General features: G+C 40.1%; 1 protein-coding gene across 1 annotated transcript in view; it reads right to left on the reverse strand.

Moving 5' to 3' along the window:
- DIP2C (DIP2 disco-interacting protein 2 homolog C (Drosophila)) overlaps nucleotides 1-22,771 on the reverse strand; it is a 693,228-nt gene that overhangs the window by 93,718 nt on the left and 576,739 nt on the right. Inside the window, exon 31 of the mRNA XM_006887669.1 lies at nucleotides 21,074-21,244. Within this exon, the coding sequence (XP_006887731.1) occupies nucleotides 21,074-21,244 (171 nt within the window). The remainder of the gene's footprint in view (nucleotides 1-21,073; nucleotides 21,245-22,771) is intronic.

Here is a 22,771-nt window from a genome sequence, read left to right on the forward strand (position 1 = left end):
TTTCCTATTCCAGAGAAGGATGACTCAACAGAGTGTGGAAACTATAGAACCATCTCATTGATTTCACATGCAAGCAAGATTCTACTGAAGATTATCCAAAAACAACTGGAACAACACATCAGCAGGGAACTTCCAGGAGTCCAGGCTGGGTTTAGAAGGGGTCATGGTACTAGGGATATTGTAGCTAATGCTAGATGGATCTCGGCTGAAAGCAGGGAATACCAGAAGAATGTATATCTGTGTTTCATTGACTATGCAAAGGTGTTTGACTGTGTGGATCATAACAAACTATGAATGACTCTGAGAAGAATGGGAATCTCAGAACACTTGATTGTGCTAATGAGAAAGCTATACTTGGACCAAGAGGCAGTCATCAGAACAAAGAAATACTGCATGGTTCAAAATTGGGAAGGGTGTATGCCAGGGATGTGTCCTTTCTCCATACATTTTCAACCTGTATGCAGAAAAGATCATCCGGGAGTCAGGGCTCTGTGAGGAGAAATGTGGGGTCAAGACTGGTGGAAGATCTATCAATAATCAGCGATATGCAGATGGCACAACCCTGCTTGCTGAAACTGAGGAGAACCTGAAGCGCTTGCTGCAGAGGGTCAAGGACTGCAGCCTCCAATATGGATTGAGGCTCAATGTCAAGAAGACAAAGATTCTCACCACTGGTCACTTGGCAGCATCAGGATGGATGATGAAGAGACTGAGATTGTTCACAGCTTCAGTTTGCTCGGCTCCACAGTCAACACTCTTGGCACCAGTAGCCAGGAAATTAAAAGACGTATTGCCATGGGAAAGTCTGCTGTTAGGGACCTCTCCAAAGTACTGAAGAGCAATGGTGTCTCTCTGGAGACTAAGGTGCGTCTCATACAGGCCATGGTCTTTGTAATTACTTGTTATATGTCAAAGAGTTGAACAATGACTAAGGAAGATAAAAGGAGAATTTATGCCTTTGAGCTTTGGTGCTGGAGAAGCGTATTGAGGGTACCATGGACTGCTAGGAAAACAAACAGATTCGTCCTGGAAAGGGTCAAACTGGGCGGCTCCTTGGAGGCAAGGATACTGAGGCTCTGTCTAACATACTTTGGACATGTTGTAAGGAGGGACCAGTCCTTGGAGAGGGACATCATGCTTGGTAGGGTGGAGGGACAGCACAGGAGGGGAAGGCCCTCTATGAGGTGGATGGATTCAGTGACTGGGATAATTGGGATGAGAGTATCAGAGACAGTGCGATTGGCACAGGACAGAGCAGAGTTTAGGGCTGTTGTACATAGGGTCGCTATGAGTTGCAAGCGACTCGATGGCACATAATAATAATAATAATAATAATAATAATAATAATAATATTTCACTGTGTTTACCATGGGAGTTTCACAGCAAATCAGGTTCCCCTCAGCAGTTCCTATAACTTGCTCAATGATAATGGGTTCTATTTTTTACAATGTGTCACCATTCTTGGTTCCTTCCACTAGTTATAGCTTCATTAATCCAATTTCTTTGCTCCCTTTTCATCTCAGTTCTTACCGTCTCATCTTTAGCTTAGGATAAATGTTGTTTGGTCTTACACAAGGCGTTATTTAAAAAAAAAAAAGAAAGAAAGAAAGAAATAAGAGCATAGTCCAGATGAGTGACCCCTGGTAATTTACGTGCCAAGACGTGGTGGTCTAGAATCTACCAGTTGCTCCATGGGAAAAGATGGGCCGAAAATCTACTGGAAAGTCAGCTGTGAGTAGGTTCCAACTTGATGGCTGTGAGTTTGAGTTTTTTATTATTTAGCAAGAAACCTCTGGGAACAGATGCAGTTAAAAACTTAAAGATCACGCCAATTGTTTTGGGGATTCCGGACTCAGAAAGTGTGGACACATGAATTTGAGTATGTTTTGCATTTTGGTCCCACTGCATTGTGTCTCTGATCAGAACTGTCAGTCATTCCCATCAGATACCATCTAGTTCCTCTGGTCTGAGAGGAGAGGAGACTGTGGCTCACAAGGACTTTGAGTCCTGCACATTGTTTCCTTATCAGTCTGTTTTCATTCCCTCCTTTTAGTGGCAGATAACTAGAGAGAACAACAGTGGTGTGAGCTTTGTTCTTAAAAGTTGTTTGCACTGAGTAGGAAATTCTTGGTTGACAATTTCCCCCTTTTTAATATTTTAAACATGTTCTCCATTGCCTCTCACCTCGTTTCTGACAAGACTTTGAACTCTGTGAGACATCTGGGTTTTCTCTCTGGTTTAAGCTTTTTCTCTTTATCACTGGTCTTGAACAAACTGATTCAGATTTGCTTTGGAGTAAGTTTCTTCTGAGTAGGGGGCTCCTGTGGCCTCATGGGCAGGGGGATGACAAAGAGGGGTGCTCTGAACCTGCCAGCTGTTCCAAAGAGAGAGTCACGACATCTCTCATGTGACTTACAGCCTCCTGAAAACCAGTGATGAACTACAAACCAGCTCCAATGCAATGTAATGAGTTTACGTTTGGAGCGTGTTTCCAACTCCCCCTCCGGTTTTTGTCATGTTATACTTAGAGTTTTCTGAGTTTTTAGTTCTGTGAGCTTGTAGTTTCCATTATAAAATTTTTGGCTATTATTTTTGCACATTTTCTCCCTAGACTTTTTTCTATCCTCTCTTTCGGTGACTGTTTTTCTTTATATTAAATGGAGTTTGTAGGGTATATATTTCCCTGTTAGTTTACTTTTTACCTGTTACTGTTTATATTTAAAGTGTCTTTATTTGTGAACAGCTTTTAAATGAAACCAAACTCAGTGTTGTTGATTCTGGCTCACAGTTACTGTCTGTGACAGAGGACCGCCCACACACAGACCAACTCTCTATCCAGAGCTACCAGAGCCCTGTCTACGTTTGTGTACATTATCAATGCTTCAGTTTTTATTATCAGTTTTAAAAGAACTTTAAGGAAAATCTATGCATTTGTTATAGGTGGTCATTATGTGCCATCAAGTTGATTATGACTCATAGTGATGTAGGTCTAAAAATAGTTACACTTTACACTATTTTTTTATGTGAGCTCTAGGGCACTACTGGCAAAGAGTTGTGCTGTCAAACCAAAGACAGGTGGTTCAAACCTACAAGCTGCTCCACCAGAGAAAGATGAGCACTCAGCTCCCCTCTGATTTACAGCCTCTGAAAACATGCTGGAGGGGCAACTATGAGTCAGCTCTGACTCAACGGTCCAGGACAATGAAGTATTTTTGGGGCTCTCTGGTGCATAGTTTGTAGGAAGCTGCACTGCTAGTCCAAAGGCCACATCTCTCTGACAATTCAAATATAGCAGCAGCTCCTGGGAGAAATCTCCTGTGGCAACCTCTCATGAGATTTACAGCTTCTGGAAACACATTAGAGTCAGCTGTGAGTCGATTCCAACTCAAGTGAGAGGGGGAAAGAGAGGGAAAGGGGGGGGGAGAGAGAGAGAGAGAGAGGAAGGGGAAGAGAGAGGGAGGGGGAGGGAGAGAGAGAGAATGAATTCTTTATTTCTTCCTACAATTTGAGGCTTCATTCTGTTATCACTTATTTTCATCCTGAGGAAGTTCTTAGGATTTCTTGTAGTACATATTTCCTGATGATGAATTCTCTCAGCTTTATTTATTTATAAATGACTTTTTATACCTTATTTTTTAATTATATTTTCATTAAATAAAGAATTCCTTTCAAGACTTTGAATATATCTTTCCATTGCATTCTGGGCTTCATCACTCCACACAGTGTCATTTCTTTATTAATCCTCCACAAGTTATGTATCTATTTCTCTGACTGCTTAAGGAGTAGCTTTTTATCTTGGGCTACTAGCATTCTGATGCTGATGTGAACAGGTGAGATATTTCTTTGTATTTAATTTACTTGGAGTTCACTGAAATTCTTGAATTCATTGTTGGAATGTTTCATCAGTCTTGACTATGACGTCTTCACATTGTGCTGCTTCATTCTCCCTCTTAATCCTTCTTCTATTACATACACAGCAGACTACTTAACATTCTCCTGCAAACACATACATTCTCATTTTAAAAGGTTTGTTTTTTAGTTTGAATAATTTAGTTTAATAAAATTTCAAGCTGGTCTTTTATCTTTCTGGAGCCAACGTGCTATTAAACAAAAGGGGACTCCTTTTGAATCTTAAGATAATGCTCTAGTTTTTCATTTGACACTTTTTATAGTATGCATCTTTCTGTTGTTATCCTTCTTGTCTTCATGCATGTTTTTTCTACCTTTAAAGTGTATCTCTTAAGAAATCAATCACATAAATACCCGTGCGCATCAAAACCTTTTTCTAATAGAGTGACAAGAAAACCTACTGATTGGCAAAAAGTATTTGGCAATACCATTTCAGACATGGTCTCATTTTAAAAGTTTACAGAATCCCACAGGGCCTCTATAAGAAAAAGACTGATAACACAATTACAAAATGGGCTAAAGATATGGAAAAACTTTTCAAAGAGAGACATTCGAATGGTCCACAGACATAAAAAGAAATGCTCAAAATAACTGACAGAGAGCTAGAAATCAAAATCACAATGAGATACCATCTCACCCCAGTATTAGTCGCAAAAGTGTAACAGGACAGTAAGCAATAAATGTTGGAGAGGATGTGAAGAGATAGAAACTCCCATACTCTGTTGGTGGGATTGTAAAGAGGTGCAATCACTCTGGAAGGCAATTGGTATTTCTTAAAAAAGCTGAACAGGGAGCATGGTAAGGGGCTTATGGAAGGCCTTTTTTTGTGGGTTATTTCTTCGTGTGCCCATGCCAAAGTAAATGGCAGCCACACACCACTGCCCAGCACCACTACTCAGGGGCTGAGAGCACTGACAGGAGCTGTCCATGGTGGGTGGATATATATATATGTATGTGTGTGTGTGTGTGTGTGTGTGTAACTGAACACAGAATTTCTGTATGATCCAGCTATTCCACCTCTTGGAATATACCCCAAGGAAATTAGAACTGAGACACAAACAAGAGATTTGTACTCCAATGCTCATAGTAGCATTACTCATAATCACAAGAACAGAGAAACAGCCCAAATGTCCAACCACAAACAAATGGATTAAGAAACTGTGGTACATTCATTCACATGATGGAATACTACAGAGCATTCAGTAGCAATGATTTAAAAAATATCAATCACTACATAACTTGGAAGTTATTGGAGGGCATTATGCTGAGTGAACTGACTCAGTCTCATAAGGATGAATACTGCATAGAACCATTACTGTAAAAACAGAAGGATAACTAGTAAATGTAGGAGGAACCTAGTGGGAAGGAGTGGGAACAGTGGGTTAATGGTGGGCAAGGCAGAAATTGCACAATTTGGTGGGTGGAGGGAAGGGGTGGCAAACGAAACGGAAAAGATTCAGCAGTAAACTGGAAAGACAGGATGGTTTAATGGGATTGATTTTATAAAACAATGAGTGAGAATGATTGTATGAAACACAATGTAAATGAAGGATAGTGTGAAATACATTCTATATGGCCTTTACTGTCAAACCAGTGCAAATTTTTTTAAAAAAGAAATTAATTACAGTTACTGTCAAGCCTCTGTCTGATAATCCCAGCATATCTTTTCTATTGATTGCTGCAATTGGTAATTTGCTTGTACTACATGTCATATTTTATGCTTTTTATACGTCTTTTAATTTTTGGTTGTATAGCAAAAAAAATGCTTTAAAAGAACAATATTCCAACTAAAATGTGAGGTTCACCACCTTGAACCACGTGGTTGAGTTGGTCCTAATCCTAAGGACCGTCCATGGAGTTTCCACGTTTATAAATCACAGTGGAGACAACAGCCAATCTCCACAGAAATGCAGATGGATTTGAACCACTGGGTATTTGCAGGCCTGAGGTTAGGCAGTGCAATGTGCTACAGACTATGCCATGAGACTAAAGGAAATAACACACCTTCTTTCTCCTGTCAGGTCACTAATTTGGAGCCTGGACCAATCTACTCTCTTGTTGGTCTTGGTTTAGATCTTATTTCAGATTTTTAGATTCAATTCCATGTTGGAATTATATGCCTTGTGTCCAGGATCAGGACTATGATAAAGCAACAGAAGTCTTTATACTTTACACACCAGCTTTTCCCACTGTGGGTGACTCGTTCTGTATTAGAGTCCAACTTACCATCTTTTTGGTTAGCTGGTGCATTCTCTTCACTCTGCAGGATCATGCCACCTTTCTGATCACCACTAATTCTTTTCAAAGCAAACACTGCACAAATGGCCTCAGAGAATTTTGATTCAGCTCTCCTGCTCCACTCTCTGTAAGGCACCTGGTAATCCAGGACTGCTTCAGAGAGACTACACCTAGATTTTCTGTTCTTCTCTCAGTTCTTGGTACCCTTTCAGCATTTACTGGAGAACCAGATTATTTTATACACCTACTCACTGCAGTCAAGTCAGAAATTACTCACAGCTTAGCAAACAGACTTAGTGCAAGGATACAATCATGAAGCATACTCTTCCTGGTTTTAAAGTGTGCAGTATCCCCTTGTTATTTCCAAGTGACTACTACCTAATCTTATGCCCCCATTCTGTATGAGCACAATTCAGAACTGACTCACAGCTGTCCGCTCTTTGAGTTTCTGAAGCTCTTTATTACACACAAAGCAATTACCAATCTTTGTCCCTAGGAGCAGCTGGTAGAGTCCAATCCCCAGAAATGCACAGTCTTTGAGTCTGCAGGGAAACTCCTTACAGACTCCCACCAGAGCTACTTAAGGAAACAACAGTGGAATAAAAAGGAACAGTAATTTTCACATCTATGCTTTCTTCATTTCTCTGGGCCTTGCAAAGAACTTATACCTCCCACTCTATCCAGGACTCCCTATTGTGGTCCATTTTAGAGTGGTCAATGGGGGACAAATGGGCACTATCAACCTCTAGCCTTAGGGTCATGGAAGTGGAGCTTTGTGACATTTTTGAACAAACTGCTTCCATGTGTCTTTGGTACCCTTCTCTTTTGTGTCCTAGACAAAGAGAGCTCAATGATTGCACCATACACTGCCGTGTATACTCACAAGCTTTAATGACCCCCATTGCTACTTACCATGGAGCTTCTACAGAACACTGTCTTACCATGAGCTTCTACAGAACACTGTCTTACCATGGAGTTTATACAGAACACTCTCTTACCAAGGAGCTTCTACAGAACACTGTCTTACCATGAACTTCTATAGAACACTGTCTTACCATGGAGTTTATACAGAACACTGTCTTACCATGGAGCTTCTACAGAACGCTGTCTAACCATGAGCTTCTACAGAACACTGTCTAACTATGAGCTTCTACAGAACACTGTCTAACCATGGAGTTTTTACAGAACACTGTCTAACCATGAGCTTCTACAGAACACTGTCTTTCAGGGCTTTTATGCCAAATGACCTTGATGGTGCTTAGGCCCCATAACAACAAATTTGTTCTCACTGTTAGGGTTAGAAAAATAGTTTCTGTGACTCAATATCCTAATAAAAATGTCAAATTCATAATGATTTTTAATAAATTTCTTTTTGTTAATAATAAAAAACAGTATGTTTCTGAGGTTGCTGTTAAGCAAGCACCTTCACTGATTTAGAAACTGACATTAGAAGTGAATGCAGGTAATAGACTGGACAGGAAATAGGGGATCAGTAATTATCTATCTTTGAAGGGGACAAAGATAATCAAAACCTAGTTTGTTTCCTGGATTAGTCTCTGAAAGTTCATGCCCTGTACTGGCAAACTGGTTAATAAAGCATTTTTCTACGAAATGAGCAAAACATCACCAGCTTGCCTTAAAGATGTAATGTGTTACTTGTTGGGCTGCTGAAAGATTAGTGGTTCTAAACCACCAGCCCCTCTGCAGGAGCAAGATGAGGTAATCTGCTCCCTAATAATTATGGCCCTGAACATCAATGGAGGGTTGGCAGAAGTAAGAATTGACCAGAGAACAGTGGGTTTATATTTGGTTTGATTTGATGAAAGTTTAATAAGAACACAGCACATCCATGTATTCACATATGGTCTGTTTCTGGGTTTTTTGGTTGTTGTTTTTGTTTGGTTTTTTTTTTTTAGTGATACCAGCAACATTAAGTCATTTTGAAAAAGATCAAACAGATAAGAAGTAGAAAAAAATTTACTCTCTTCTTTATGAAAAAGTTTGTCGATCCTTGACAGATGAAAATGTCCTTTAAATATTTTAGTGTAGGAAATGTTCTGACCTAGAACAGTTTGAAAATACACAAAGAATGGGATGGAATGTGGTGCTGAACTGAGTAAAAGACAAGGACAAATAATTATACTTTTTAAAAATTCCCCACTGCCCTAGATACCTGTGTTTTTAGTAAAATGCATGACCAAAAACCCAAGACTTCCTTTGTGATTAAAAAAAAAATCACTCTCTGTTACAAGGATAAGAGAAACAAAACTAAAGTGAACATTTGGTTGTTGAACTTGAAGAATTACATCATCAGTTGGCCATCTTACGATATGCTACTACAACACTAAGCTCATGATGTGGTTATTTCCAAAGTTGCTGACAGCATAGATGGAAAGACATACTTAGTAACTGGCAGCCCAACACGACCACTTGCTCACGGCAGTAATCACCACTGCGTGGAACAGTCTGGAGAGCATAAGGTTTCTAAGTGAACAACTGAATATTCCTCTTCTTTTTCCTATTTTTCTCCCCCAATTTTATGATTGGTGTGTTGGTGGTAGTAATATTTACAATTTTACAATAGGTTAAACAACATATTTTAATGGACCCATGTGATAGAACTAGAGGAACAGACATGACCAAGAACTAAAACTAGTTGGACCCAAAACTAGCTCCAGGACCTTCTTATACTTCACGTTATTTCTCTTTAGTACAAAGGGTAGATACAGTGTTTGATTGTCTGGTTCATCTGTGGGATGAACTTTAGGACAAAAATTAAGTGCTGATACTTGACAGTCAAAGGATGAGATGAAGGAGCGATCTGCCATTTCAATTTGGCAGCAATCATCTCAATTAGTTTTCTGTATCTGAGGGTCTACCTCACTATTTGAGTCTTGGGGAGACACAGAGTTGCTATACTTTTCTAACAAGTGAAAATGCCATATACCACCCTCCTAGCCTTCCCTGACTTGAAAAGACATGGAGATAGGTAACCACACCTCTGCCAACCAGTTCTTCTCACACATCACACACACCCCTCCCCCAAAAACAAAACAACAGAGCTTTCTGTTAGTGGCAGAGGTACCTTCAACAACAGGAACACCTTGGGGAAGCGGTGGTGGGGTGTAGTGTCCAGGGATGACCGTGTTATTGATGCAAACCAACCAGTGCTGATATCTGCATAATAACAGTTCTGCAGCTTCAGTGTGGCCACTGTCTCTGGCTTCAAGCCACAAGTTCTTCTACCCTTCTGAGTGATTTCTGAGAGCATTGTGTAAATAAATTTTTTTTAATTGCCAAAAGAAGCTTCTGTTGCATGCAGATTAGAATGCTGATTGATATACTAAGTAACTGATAATTCAAGGTCCATAATCTTACCTATTAATTTTCATTATCTGGGAAAACCATATATCAACAGGACTCAAAACTCATGGCTTTTGGGTCAGAATCAATTCACAGCTTAAAGGATCAGTGGGTTTTCAATGGCTATAAATCATACAAGATGAAATGGTTCACTTTTCTGCTGTGGGTGGATTTGAACCACCCAAGAAGCATCATATTTGGGTTAATAGTACAACTCCCTAGGGACTATGTCATCAGAGTGTCCTACAGAAATTGGAGAGGGGGTGAAAGTTTTAACTGATTTTGATTAATTCCCTAGAGCTTACAAGGAGCATATAACAACACTTATTTCTTCCATCTAAAAGCAATGTAGAGGAGGAAAAAGCTAATTAAGAGTTCAAATTAATGGAAGCTTTATTATAACTATTCATTTTATTTAGAGAATTATTTGAGATTTAGATCAGATTCTAAATATGCCTACATTTTTCTTTTCAACAATCAATGTTGACTTATGAGTTACAAAATCTAAGGTTGACTAGGGAGCTCTGGTGGCCCAGTGGAAAGAAGGTGTGCTGCAATCTCAAAGGCACATGGTTCAAGGCCACCAGGCACTCCACAGGAGAAGGCTGAGCTATCTCCTCCTGTGTGATTAACTGCCTCTGAAAACTCACTGGAGGATCAGCTATGGGTCAGTTCTGACTCTATGGTACACAACAACAACAACAACAACAACAATAACAGTGAGCTGTCTGGCAAAGTGTATGCTAGGGATGCATCCTGTTTCCATACCTTTTCAATCCATATGCAGAACGGATCACCCAGGAGGATGGTCTTAATTAAGAGGAATGTGGCATCAGGATTGGAGGAAGACTCATCAACAACCTGTATTATGCAGATGACACAATCTTGTGGAAACTGAGGAAGGCCTAAGGCATTTGCTGCAGAATGTCAAGGACTGTAGCCTTAACTATGGATTGAAGCTCAACATCAAGAAAACAAAGATTCTCACCACTGGGTCTATTGGCAGCATCATGATAGATAATGAAGAGATTGTTAACAGTGTCAGTTAGTTTGGCCCAACAATCAACACTCTAGGTACCAGCAGCCAGGAAACAGAAAAATGAATTGCACAGGGAAAGTCTGCTGTAAGGGACCTCTCTGAGTGCTGAAGAGCAAGGATAATCAGTCTAGAGACTAAGATGTGCATGAAAAGCAATAATTTCAGTCTAGTGACTAAGGTGCACCTGCTCTGGGCCATAGTTTTCACAATCACTTGTTATGCATCAGAAAGCTAGACAATGACTAGGTATGACAGAAGGAGAATTAATAATGCCTTTGAGCTATGGTGATGCAGAAGAGTATTGAATTTACAATGGACTGCTAGGAAAACAAACAGGTTCAACCTGGCGAGAGTGAAACCAGGCTGCTACTTGGAGGTAAGGATTCTGAAGCTCTGTCCGACATACTTCGGGCATGCTGCTAGGAGGGACATCATGCTTGGGAGGGTGGAGGTACGGCCAAACAGAGGAAGACCCTTGATGAGACAGACTGACTCAATGACTGGGGTAAAGGGGTTAGGTGTGTCAAAGACAATGAGGTTGCCTCAGGATACAGTAGGGTTCAGAGCTATGCACACAGGGTCGCTATGAGTCACAAGTAACTGGACAACACATAACAACAAGAACAACAAAAGGTAGCTTTAGTGGCTTAGTAGTAAGGAATTGCACTGCCGACTTGAAAGCACATAATTTGAATCCACTGGCTGAACAGCTGAAAAAAGATGGCCAATCTCCTCCCATGCAATTTACTGCCTCCAAAAATCCTCTAGAGGATCAGCTATGAGTCAACTGTATATAACAAGACTGGTATTAATAACTCTACACAGCAACTTGTCAAGAAGCTTTCATACCAGATCAATTGTTGTTGTTATTGGGTGCTGCTGAGTCAACGGTGACTCATAGCAACCCTATAAACAACAGATTCGGGTCGTGCCCTATTTTGTTCCATTCTCCTAATCGCTGCTGCGCTCCAGCCCATTACCACAGTCAATGTGCAGTCTGCAGTAAATTAGTCATTGTTGTGGTTGTTATGTGCCGTCGAGTTGTTTGCGACTCATAGCGACCCTATGTACAACAGCCCTAAACCGTGCTCTATCCTGTGCCAATCTCATTGCTTCTGACACACCCATCCCGAGTAACCCAGTCATTGAATCAATCCACCTCATAGAGGGTCTTCCCCTCCTGCGCTGTCCCTCCACTCTACCCAGCATGATGTCCCTCTCTAAAGACCTGTCTCTCCTTACAACATGCCCAAAGTATGTCAGACGAAGCCCCAGAATCCTTGCCTCCAAGGAGCAGCCTGGTTTAATCCTCTCTACGATGAATCTATTTGTTTTCTTGGCAGTCTATGGTACATTCAATACTATTCTCCAGCACCACAGCTCAAAGGCGTCAATTCTCCTTCTATCCTCCCTAGTCATTGTCCAACTCTCTGATGCATAACAAGTGATTGCAAAAACCATGGCCTGTATCAGGCAGGCAGACCTTAGTCTCCAGAGAGACACTGTTGCTCTTGAGTATTTTGGAGAGGTCCCTAACCACAGACTTTCCCATCGCAATACATTTTTTGATTTCTTGGCTACTGGTGCCAAGAGTATTGACCGGGGAGCCAAGCAAACTGAAGCTGTGAACACTCTCAATCTCTTCGCCATCCATCCTGATGCTACCAATTGGTCCAGTGGTGAGAATTTTTGTCTTCTTGACATTGAGCCTCAGTCCATATTGAAGCCTGCAGTCCTTGACCCTCTGCAGTAAGTGCATGAGGTCCTCCTCAGTTTCAGCGAGCAAGGTTGTGTCATCTGCATAATGCAGATTGTTGATAGATCGTCCACCAATCCTAACGCCATGCCTCTCGGATAATCTGCTCTGCACACAGGTTGAAAAGGTATGGAGACAGGACACATCCCTGACGTACACCCTTCCTAATTTTGGACCATGCAGTGTTGCCCTGACTGCCTCTTGGTTCAAGTATAGGTTTTGCATTAGCACGATTAAATGTTCTGGGATTCCCATTCTTCTCAGAGTCAGTCACAGTTTGTTATGATCCACGCAGTCAAATGCCTTTGCATAATCAATGAAACACAGATAGACATTCTTCTGGTATTAGTCATTAGTTTTTCTATATAATAAAGACCAAAGTTTCTGTTTAATGTTGCCTGAAAGTCTTTTCCTAATAAACAGCTAAAATCTGTTTTGTAAAGGAAAAATCTTTATTCCCCCACCTCTCCTTCCTTTACTGAGTAAAAGAAGGATGCTAATTTTTCTGTCACAATGTACTGAATTTCAAAATCTAACACAATAAAAAACCTGTCAACCTGTATTTCTGACAAGAGTAATTACAGCAGCAGGCAGTATCTTTTTTCAGCAGAGGATAATAAACAAGTGACTTTTTAATAGTACCAAGACATTAATGTTAAGGTTAATTAAACATAGAAGTCTTAATTTGATCCTTCTCATGTTCACTTTTATCATGAGTTCAACAAACTGAAACGACTTTAAATTAAAGTCAGTTTTACAGCTATACATGCTGGGAAGTGTCATTCCTGAGTATAACAAATGGTTCCTACTCCTGAATTTCTTTCTTCTATGAAGAGTCTACAATATAACACTATTTCATATAAAATCAAAGCGATCCATATTTTATTTTATGAACCTATGTCATAAAGCTTTCACACAAGAACCCAAAGGGACAACATCAAGACAAAGAAAGTGAGCCATTTCTATCTTAAAACATTACAGGAGTAGGGAGGTCTCGTGGCCCAGTGGCAAGAAGCTGCACTGCAATACCAGAGGTATGCAGTTTGAATCCACCAGATGCTCTGCTGGAGAAGGAGGGGCAATCCCCTCCTGTACCAGTCAGATTTGATTTGACAGTACACACACACAAAATAAATAAAATTTTAAAAAAATTTAAAAAAAACAACCAAACCAAAAAAGTTAGAGGAGTAAGAAACCAAAAATCCAGAAAACCAACAGACTTAATTTTTAAGATATTGTTGCTGTTGTGTGCTGTTGAGTCAGAACCAACCCAGAGCTGACCCTCTAGTGGATTTTCAGAGTCAATAAATCACATATGAGGAGACTATCCATCAGCTGGTGGACTTGGACTGTGTACCTTTGGGATTTCAGAGCAGTTTCTTACCGCCAGGCCACCAGAGCCACAATTTATAAAATACAATAGCTAAACCCAGAGCATCACAGAAATTAAGACTTGCACTTGCTATTTTTATGCCTGTCTCATAAGATTTCAAATTTTAATGCTGTCTATCTGACATATTTACCAATGTTTCTGATTATTTCCCGTATTTTTTTTTTTTAAAAAACAAGGTTTCAAATAACAGCACATCAAGTTGGGTATCATGTTGTTGTTGTTGATTGCCTTCTAATTGAGCAGGACTCATAGCAGTCCTATCAACAAAAGGCCTGAAGCCCCTCTACAACTATTGACATTTATCAAAGTTAATAGAGTTTCTGGAGGTATGTTATTTAAGAAGTAGGTGCCACTCCTTCTAAAACTTGCCACAGTATGTTGCTGTTATGTGCATTGAGTCTCCTTCAATGTAAAGTAAACCCTATGTACAGCAGTTCTGAACCCTTCCCTGTCCTGAGCCAGTCTCACTAATTATGACACACCAACTCCTATTGCCCTAATCACTGTATCAATCCCTCTTATTCCGTGTCTCCCTCTCCTGCACTGTTCCTCCACCTTCCAAGTATGATGTCCTTCTCCAAGGACTGGTCCCTGCTCGCCAAGTGCCCAAAGTAACTGAGGCAGAGCTTCAAAATCCAAGCCTCCAAGGAGAGACTTGGTTTCACTCTCTCCAAGACAGACCTATTTGTTTTCTTAGCAGTCCATGGTATGTTCACGACTCTTCTCCAGCACCACAACTTGATATATCACTATTCTGTATGTAAGGGAGCTCTGGTGGCCTAGTGGCAAGAAGCCGTGCGGCAATCCCAAAGGCACATAGTTCAAAACCACCATCTGCCCTGTGGTAGAAGGATAGGCAATCCAATCCCATGCAATTAACTGTCTCTGAAAACCTGCCAGAGGATAAGCTATGGGTTGGTTCTGACTCTACAGTACACAACAACAACATTCTTTATGTGTCACCAGTTACTTAATTTTTCCTGTATTCCCCATGCATATTGCAACAGTGAACTATGGAATGACTCCCACCAATAACATTGAACCCACAGACACGGGCATCTACTGAACGATGCTACTGAGGTCACTATGAAATATGTCAATTGGTATTCCATCAATTCCTGGGACTTTATTTTTTTGCCAAGTCTTTCAGAGCAGCTTGAACTTCCTCCTTTATTATCACTGCCTCTTGATCATACGTTGTTTCTTGAAATCCTTCTGTGTCAACCACTTCTTTTTTGGTACAATGATTGTGCATACTTCTTCTGTCTTCTTTTAAAACTCCTCGAATCATTCAATATTCTACCCACAGCATCCTTAAGCATTGTATGTAACTCATGGACTGAATTTGTCCTTTCGTTTCTTCAGCTTAAGAAATGCTGAGAGGGCCAGAGTGAAATCCACAAAGACCTTTTTATAAATTAACAAATTAATCCTTAATTTATCTATGTTCTTGTTGCTTAGCACTGTCTGGTTCTCGTACCTGACCTTCCAGTGGATTTTTCAAGGCTATAAATCACATAGAAGGGGAATATCCATCCTTCTCTCTCAGGGCAGTTGGTAGATTTGAACTACCTGCCTTAGAGTTGGCAACACAAGTCTTTACCGTCATTGTTGATGTATCTTAGGTGCTAAGTACAACTCATAGGGCCCCCAGGAACAGCCATTCTGAGACTTGCCCTATTCTGTGCCGTCCTCATCATCTGAGACACTAGGGCTCACTGCTGAAGTCACAGTGTCAGTCCATCTCAGGCCACCCTAATTTATCTATACAGAATAAGCATTTCACATATCAGATATGTTGGGTTTTTTTCTTGTTGTGTACCATCAAGTTGCATTTGACTGTCACAGGAGAAGATTTCCCCTCCTTCCTTCTCCAGCGGAGCATCTGGTGGATTTGAAGTCTTCCATATCAGATATGTTTTAAAAGTGCTTTTTACCCTATCAGATCAGAGTTAGCAAAACTTCACATGACTTTCCCCTAGCGGACTCACATTGCATATGGGGCCACAGAAGGCCTTTAAATACTATAGCAGTAAAAAAAGCTCAGCCTTTCCCACGGACCAGGAATCCTTTAAAAACTGACGTCCTTAAAAAAAAAAAAAGGCATACTTAACCCTACAGACACATTTACAACACTTCAATACTTCAGATGAGACTCCACTTCTTTGGCCTCCAATTACTTGGAGAGAAAAAAAAAATCCTTGCTGTATTTCCTCAAATAGAATACTGAGTATCAAATTGATATCTGCTCATCCACTTCCTATTATAAGAGGTCCTTGAAAACCCTGAGCACACTGGAGGAATGAGGATAGTTATAGAACAGGGTTCCGGTCTTTTGTTCATAGGGTCGCTATGAGTCATACTCAACTTGACAATACCTAACAACAATAACAACAATAGGGATGTTAATCTGATTTAGAAAACAATTTTGTAAAAAACAACAAATCAAGTAAAACGATATTGCCAATCACCTATCTCCCAATTTCACATATACTGGTAAGTCTAGTGCATCTGTGAGAAAACTAGAAATGCCCTAAGGCTTGTGAGAGTTTAAGTTATGCAGTTTTGAAGTTTAGAGAATGTCTTAGTTGTTCTTTTGTTTTTAATTAAATAATTAATGGTGATATCTTTGGGTAAGTAGACTATCTCTTTTACAGTATTATCAACTATTTGTTTATTGGCTAATTTACTTTGTCTAATTTAAAAATTCCTTTAAAATGAAATATTTTTTAAAAAGAGATATGAATTCAATCTGTAAAATAGAAAGAAACTTTCAGGTTATTTTCCTTATTTCTCTGACAAAAATTTTAACAAACCAACTAAAAGACCAATATATTCCTCTATTTAATGTATGTTTGCTGGGCATTTTGTGTGTACCAAAGTCTGTAGAATTATAATCATGAGCAAGAGAGAAAGATTTCTCCTCCAAAACATGGACTATGATTTGTGGCTTTAACAATTTATTGTTTAAAATGTCCTTCCCAGCTACTGATTAACTCTTCTCTTGTGATAAAGCATTTACTGTATTATGAAGCTACTGACTCATAGCGACCCTATGCACAAGAGCTCTAAATGCTGTTCTATTCTGTGCCAACCTAGCCATCTCAAATGCACTTATTCCCACTGCTCCAGTCACAGAATCGATCCATCTCATCGAAGGTCTTCCTCTCCTTCGCCGCCCCTCTACTCTGCCAAACATGATGTCCCTCTCCAAGGACCAGTCCCTCCTTGCAACATGCACAAAGTATGTAAGACGAAGCCTCAAACTCCTTGACACCAAGGAGCATTCTGACTTCACCTTCTCCAGGACAAACCTGTTTGTTCTCCTAGCAGTCTATGGTATATTCAACACTCTTCTCCAGCACCACAGCTCAAAGGCATCAATTCTCTTTCTATCAACCCTATTCACTGTCCAACTCTCTGATGTATAGCACGTAACTGGGAAGACTATAGCCCAGATCAGGCACACCTTAGTCTCCAGCCTGACATCGTTGCTCTTCAGTACTCTTGAGAGGTCCCTCACAGCCGACTTTCCCAATGCAATTCCTCTCTTGATTTTCTGGCTGCTGTTACCAAGAGTGTTGACTGTGGAGCCAAGTAAACTAAAACTGTTAACTAGCTCAATCTCTTCACCATCCATACTGATGCTGCCCATTGGCCCAGTGGTGAGAATCTTTGTTTTCTTGATGTTGAGCTTCAGTCCATATAGGAAGCTGCAGTCCTAGATATTCTGCAGCAAGTGCTTCAGGTCCTCCTCAGTTTCAGCAAGCAGCGTTGTGTCACCTGCATAACGCAGGCTGTTGATGATTCTTCCACCAATCCTGATGCCACATTCCACCTCGTACAGCCCAGTGTCTCAGATGATCTCTTCTGCATACAGATTGAAAAGGTATGGAGACAAAATGTATCCCTGATGAACCCCCTTCTTGATTTTGAACCATGTAGTGTCTTCTTGCTCTGTTCTGACGACTGCCTCTTGGTCCAAGCATAGGTTTCGCATAAGCACAATCAAATGTTCTGGGATTTCCATTCTTCTCAGAGTCAGCCACAGCTTGTTGTGATCCACACAGTCAAAAGCCTTTGCATAGTCAATGAAGCACAGATAGACATTCTTTTGGTATTCTTTGCTTTCTGCCAAGATTCATCTAACATTAGCTATAATATCCCTAGTACCACGACCTCTTTTAAATCCAGCCTGTACACCTGGCAGTTCTCTGTTGACATATTGCCCCAATCGTTTTTGGATAATTTTCAGCAGAATCTTGCTCGCATGATATTAATGATATTGTTTGATAATTTCCGCACTATGTTAAGTCACCTTTTTTTGGAATGGGAAAAAATATCGATCTTTTCCAGTCAGTGGGCCAGCTGGCTGTTCTCCAGATTTCTTGGCACAACTTAGTGAGCACATCCAGGGCAGTGTCTGTCTGTTGAAATATGTCAACTGGTGTGCCATCAACTCCTGGGGCCTTGTTTTTTGCCAATTCCTTCAGAGCAACTTGAACTTCCTCCTTCATCACCATAGGCTGTTGCTCATATGTCATTTCATGAAATTCTTCTGTGTCAGCCAATTCCTTCTCATACAGTGACTCTGTGTACTCCTTCCATCTTCTCTTGATACTTCCTGGATCATTTAATATTCTGCCCAAAGTATCCTTAAGTATTGCCACCCGTGGCTTGAACTTGTTTTTCAGCTCCTTCAGCTTAAGAAATGCTGAGCGAGTCCGGCCCTTTTGATTTTCTGACTCCAGCTCTCTGCACATTTCATTATAGTATCTTGCTTTGTCATCCCGGGCTGCCTTTTGAAATTTTCTGTTTAGCTCTTTGATTTCTTGGTTTCTTCCTTTAGCTTTGGCTTCTCGGCACTCTAATGCAATATTCAGAGTCTCGTCTGACATCCATCTTGGTCTTTTCTTCTTTTTCATCCTTTGTAATGATGTTTTGCATTCTTCATGGATGATTTTCTTGAGCTCATTTGGTCTACGCTCATTGGTGCTCAAGGCCTCAAACCTGTTCCCGAGATGGTTTTGAAATCCAAGTGGGATACACTTAAGATCAAATTTTGGTTCCCGTGGACTTGATTTAATTTTCCTCAACTTCAGCTTGAACTTGAACTTGCATATGAGTAGTTGGTGGTCTGTCCCACAATCAGCACCCGGCCTGGTTTTCACAAACCATACGCCACTAGAAGGCTATAAAAGGCCATGGAAGCTCAATGCTCATGCTCTCTTGAGATGGAGCCAGGGCTAGAGCCCTTTAGACAGAGACAGGATTAGAGTCTCTGAGACAGAGAAAGGGCCAGAGCTCTTGAGACAGAGACAGAGTAAAAGTTTTATACTTGCTGGATGATTGACGGAAGAGCTGACATGTGACTGCTGCCCAACAAAACCAACAACAGAGGTAGTCAACCCAAACTTGCTGGAGGACTGAGAGAAGACAAAATGACACTGAAGAGATGATTTGGGACTGCTGCCTCATGGAACCAACAAAAGAGATGCTAATTGTTTTTATAGCAATGGGTAATCCATTAAATTTTCTATAGCATTTCAAATTTGGCTTTTTGAGACATATTAAAGAAGAAAAGTCATAATTGCTAAGGTTTTTGTCTCTCATCAATTTCTGGTTTAATCTTGACATACTCACTTGTTGCCATTGAGTTAAGAGTCCTACATGAGTCCTGGTGATGCATTGTGTTAAGTGTTGGGCTGCTGACTGAAAAGGCCAGTGGTTCAAATCTACCAGCTGCTTCTCAGGAGAAAATACAGATTCTCTGCTTCCATAAGGATCACAGCTTTGGAAACTCTACGGAATAGTTATACACTGTCCCATAGGGTTACTATTAAGTTGGAACTGACTTGACAGTAGTGAGTTTGGGGAGTCCCAGTTACTTACCAGAAGAGGGAGAATTTGCAATATTTTATTGCTAAAATTATCTTAAGAAGTGGTTTCTGCATTTTCCATTTCACTTGGAATAGAAGGTTAGGAGCATTTCTAAAGAGCAGATCAAGGTGAAAAGGAATACAATACTTAGAAGCTTTAAAGAACAAGATTTTTATTCATTCTCAAGAGGAATTTGGCAATTTAATTTTTTTAACGTGGAACTAGTTCAATGCGAAGGACAACAGAAGTAATGAGCAGTTACATAAAAAAGAAAAGCTTTTTATAATTAATTTTTCTCAAGTGATCTTGTTAGACTGGTCAGTGTGTGAAGAAGAGGAGGTGGTGATTTCCTTGTATAGCACATGTCTAAGTCATTATCACCTAAATGACTGGGGAGAAAAAAAGCAGGCCCGGTCTGGTCATTTTCAGCCAATCTCGAGGACCGAGCACCAAGGAGCCAAGGGGGGACAGAGAGTAGTGGGAACATGTACTTCCACGAGTAGGGCAGCTTGTGCTAAAGAAAATGGTGTAGTGGAGGAACAAACTACACCACGTAGCCATGAGATGGCTGGGTTGGATAAAGTTCTAAAGTTCTTGTGGGAAGCACTTCTACCAAGTGCTCTTCTCCAGCTTAAGCCAACCTGGCATAATGAACTTCTCCAGGGACTAGAGTATCTCACGTTATAGGATAAGTAAGAAAAGAGACAATGAGAAAGTTAAGAAATGGGCTAATGAAAAAGAAGAAAAGCACTGTACTTTTCAGCTATAATGCTATCTAAGTCATAGAAATGAAGCTGTAATTATTTTGTACTGCTATTGTAATACTGGTATTACAGCAGCAAATTCCCTAACCCTTAATTTACTTGCTTAATTAATAAACTTTGCTTAATTTAATGCAAGTTTCCACAGATTATTTTTCTCTATCCATGTACTAAATATTTCTAGGCCAAGATTTCTGGTTGTTGTTCTTTTGTGTTTGGATTGTTTTGTTTGCTTGGGATATATTTTTAAGTTACTAATTTATTCATTGTAAATACATTTTCTTTTTTTTCTTGTTTTTTTTTTAAAATTTTAATGATTTTTTTAAATAATTTTCATGAACATTTACAGAGATTTAGGATTTCCATTCATTCATTGCTGTACTTCTCTCCCTGCCCAGCCCTCCCCTGCCCTCCAGTTTGTTATAATTTAACATCTATCTAGCATCTACTCTTTTAAAAACCTGGCAGCAGTGGTATGGATAAACTACTACTGTTATGAAATAAAAATGTTATAGGACAGAATAAGTGCTATGGATGTAAATTATGCATAATGATTACCAACAAATGTTGTTTGCAATAAAAAGTAATGTAACAAGTGTTCACTAACTGCATGCATTTGATTAAAGGATACCTAGATAAGCATCAACCAAATAAGATTTATTGAGAAAATGCAAGTCTGAGCTATACTGCCATTAAGACCACTTACCAGCTTTGTGACATTAATGAAAACTCACCTGTAAGCAAATTGCTAGGTTCACTCTACAGCCGAATGAGGTGCTAACAGCTCGTGGATGGAGGCCCAGGTCTTTAAACAATTTAGAAAAGGACTGTGTGAGTGCTATCCGAGGCCGCTCTTCTGCCACGACGACGCACGTCCGCACACGAGACAAGTCCAATCCTCTTGCCTAGAAATGAATTACAGGAACAGTAGGTCTTCAGCACACTTAGGTCCATAAAACGTGGAAGCTTTGTAACTTGGAATCCCATACAAATAATAGAGAATTCATCATAGCTATTCAATGGGAAACAGGAGTGGCATCCACTTCCTAAACAACATGCCTCTGGAAACTATGACCTTTGAAAAATGATGACAGTCATAGAAAGGCTTCAGGCCTTCTGTTTATAAGGTTGCTACAAGTTGTGCTCGACTTGACTGTAAACAACAACAACAACAACAACATCAATTCAAGGGTTCTTCATGCTCATGATACTAATGAAATTGTTCCTGGATATGTATAAATATATATTTAAATATATCTGTATAAATACATAAGTATATATTTATACAAACACTCAATTTATCAAGGATATATTATTAAATATAGGAAGCTCTGGTGGCCTAGTGGAAAGAAGCTGTGCTGCATTCATGAAGGCATGTGGTTTGAGGCCACCAGCTGCTCCACGGGAGAAGGCTGGGCAATCTTCCTCCTGTGCGATTAACTGCCTCTGAAAACCCACCAGAGGGTCAGCTATGGGTCGGTTCTGACTCTATGGTACACAACAACCACATTATGAAATATACATTTTATCGAATAGTAAGAAACAGCAGCTTCCTAAAAAGAAATTATAAAAGGGTACATGGTAATGAGGAAAAGGAACATTTGCCTGGATTCTTATAAGACTGTTTACACAAGACTTCACAAAGCTGAGAAGTGGGAAAAAAGATTATTTTTATTTTTAATAATGAGGAACAGAATTAAATTTGGGACAATTTAAAAAAAGATAGCCCTCTATATCTTTCGAAGCCTAAATGATCATAAATATTTTTTTGATGCTTACCTCAGTTTCTGTGGTAAACACAAGACCCAGAACATCTCAATTTTTGGACCAAATTAAGGCACTTATTCAGAAGATAAACAGGAAGGCAAAACACATGAGGGAAATTATATTGCTTCACTATTTGTATGTGAATAGATAATCTCTCATTGGGTACATACAGACTTATGTTGTTGTTGTTATTATGTACTGTCAAGTCAGAACCAAGCCATAAGCTGACCCTCCAGCAGATTTTCAGAGGCAGTTAATCGCATGGAGGAGATTGCCCATCTTTCTCTAGCGGAGCAGCTGGTGGCCTTGAACCACAGGCCTTTGGGATTGCAGTGCAGCTTCTAGACTCTAGGCCACTAGAGCTCCCTACACTTATATATATATGTTCACAAATACATTATGTATATACATACAAATGCAATCACACTTCCATACATATAAATGGTGATTATAGTAGTGCATCATCAAGTCAGAAACCGACCCATAGCTGACCCTCCAGTGGGTTTTTTTAGAGGCAGGAGATTCAAAGGCATGGGAGGAGACTGCCCATTTTTCTCCAGTGGAGCAGCTGGTGGATTCAAGCCATGTACCTTCACACTGGCCGCACAATTCTTACTACTAAGCCACCAGAGCTCCCTAAGGATGTTAGAATATATATACAACTT

The sequence above is a fragment of the Elephantulus edwardii genome, unplaced genomic scaffold, assembly GCF_000299155.1.
Source record: "Elephantulus edwardii isolate Elephantulus edwardi_28Jun2011 unplaced genomic scaffold, EleEdw1.0 scaffold00060, whole genome shotgun sequence".
Lineage (NCBI taxonomy): Eukaryota > Metazoa > Chordata > Mammalia > Macroscelidea > Macroscelididae > Elephantulus > Elephantulus edwardii.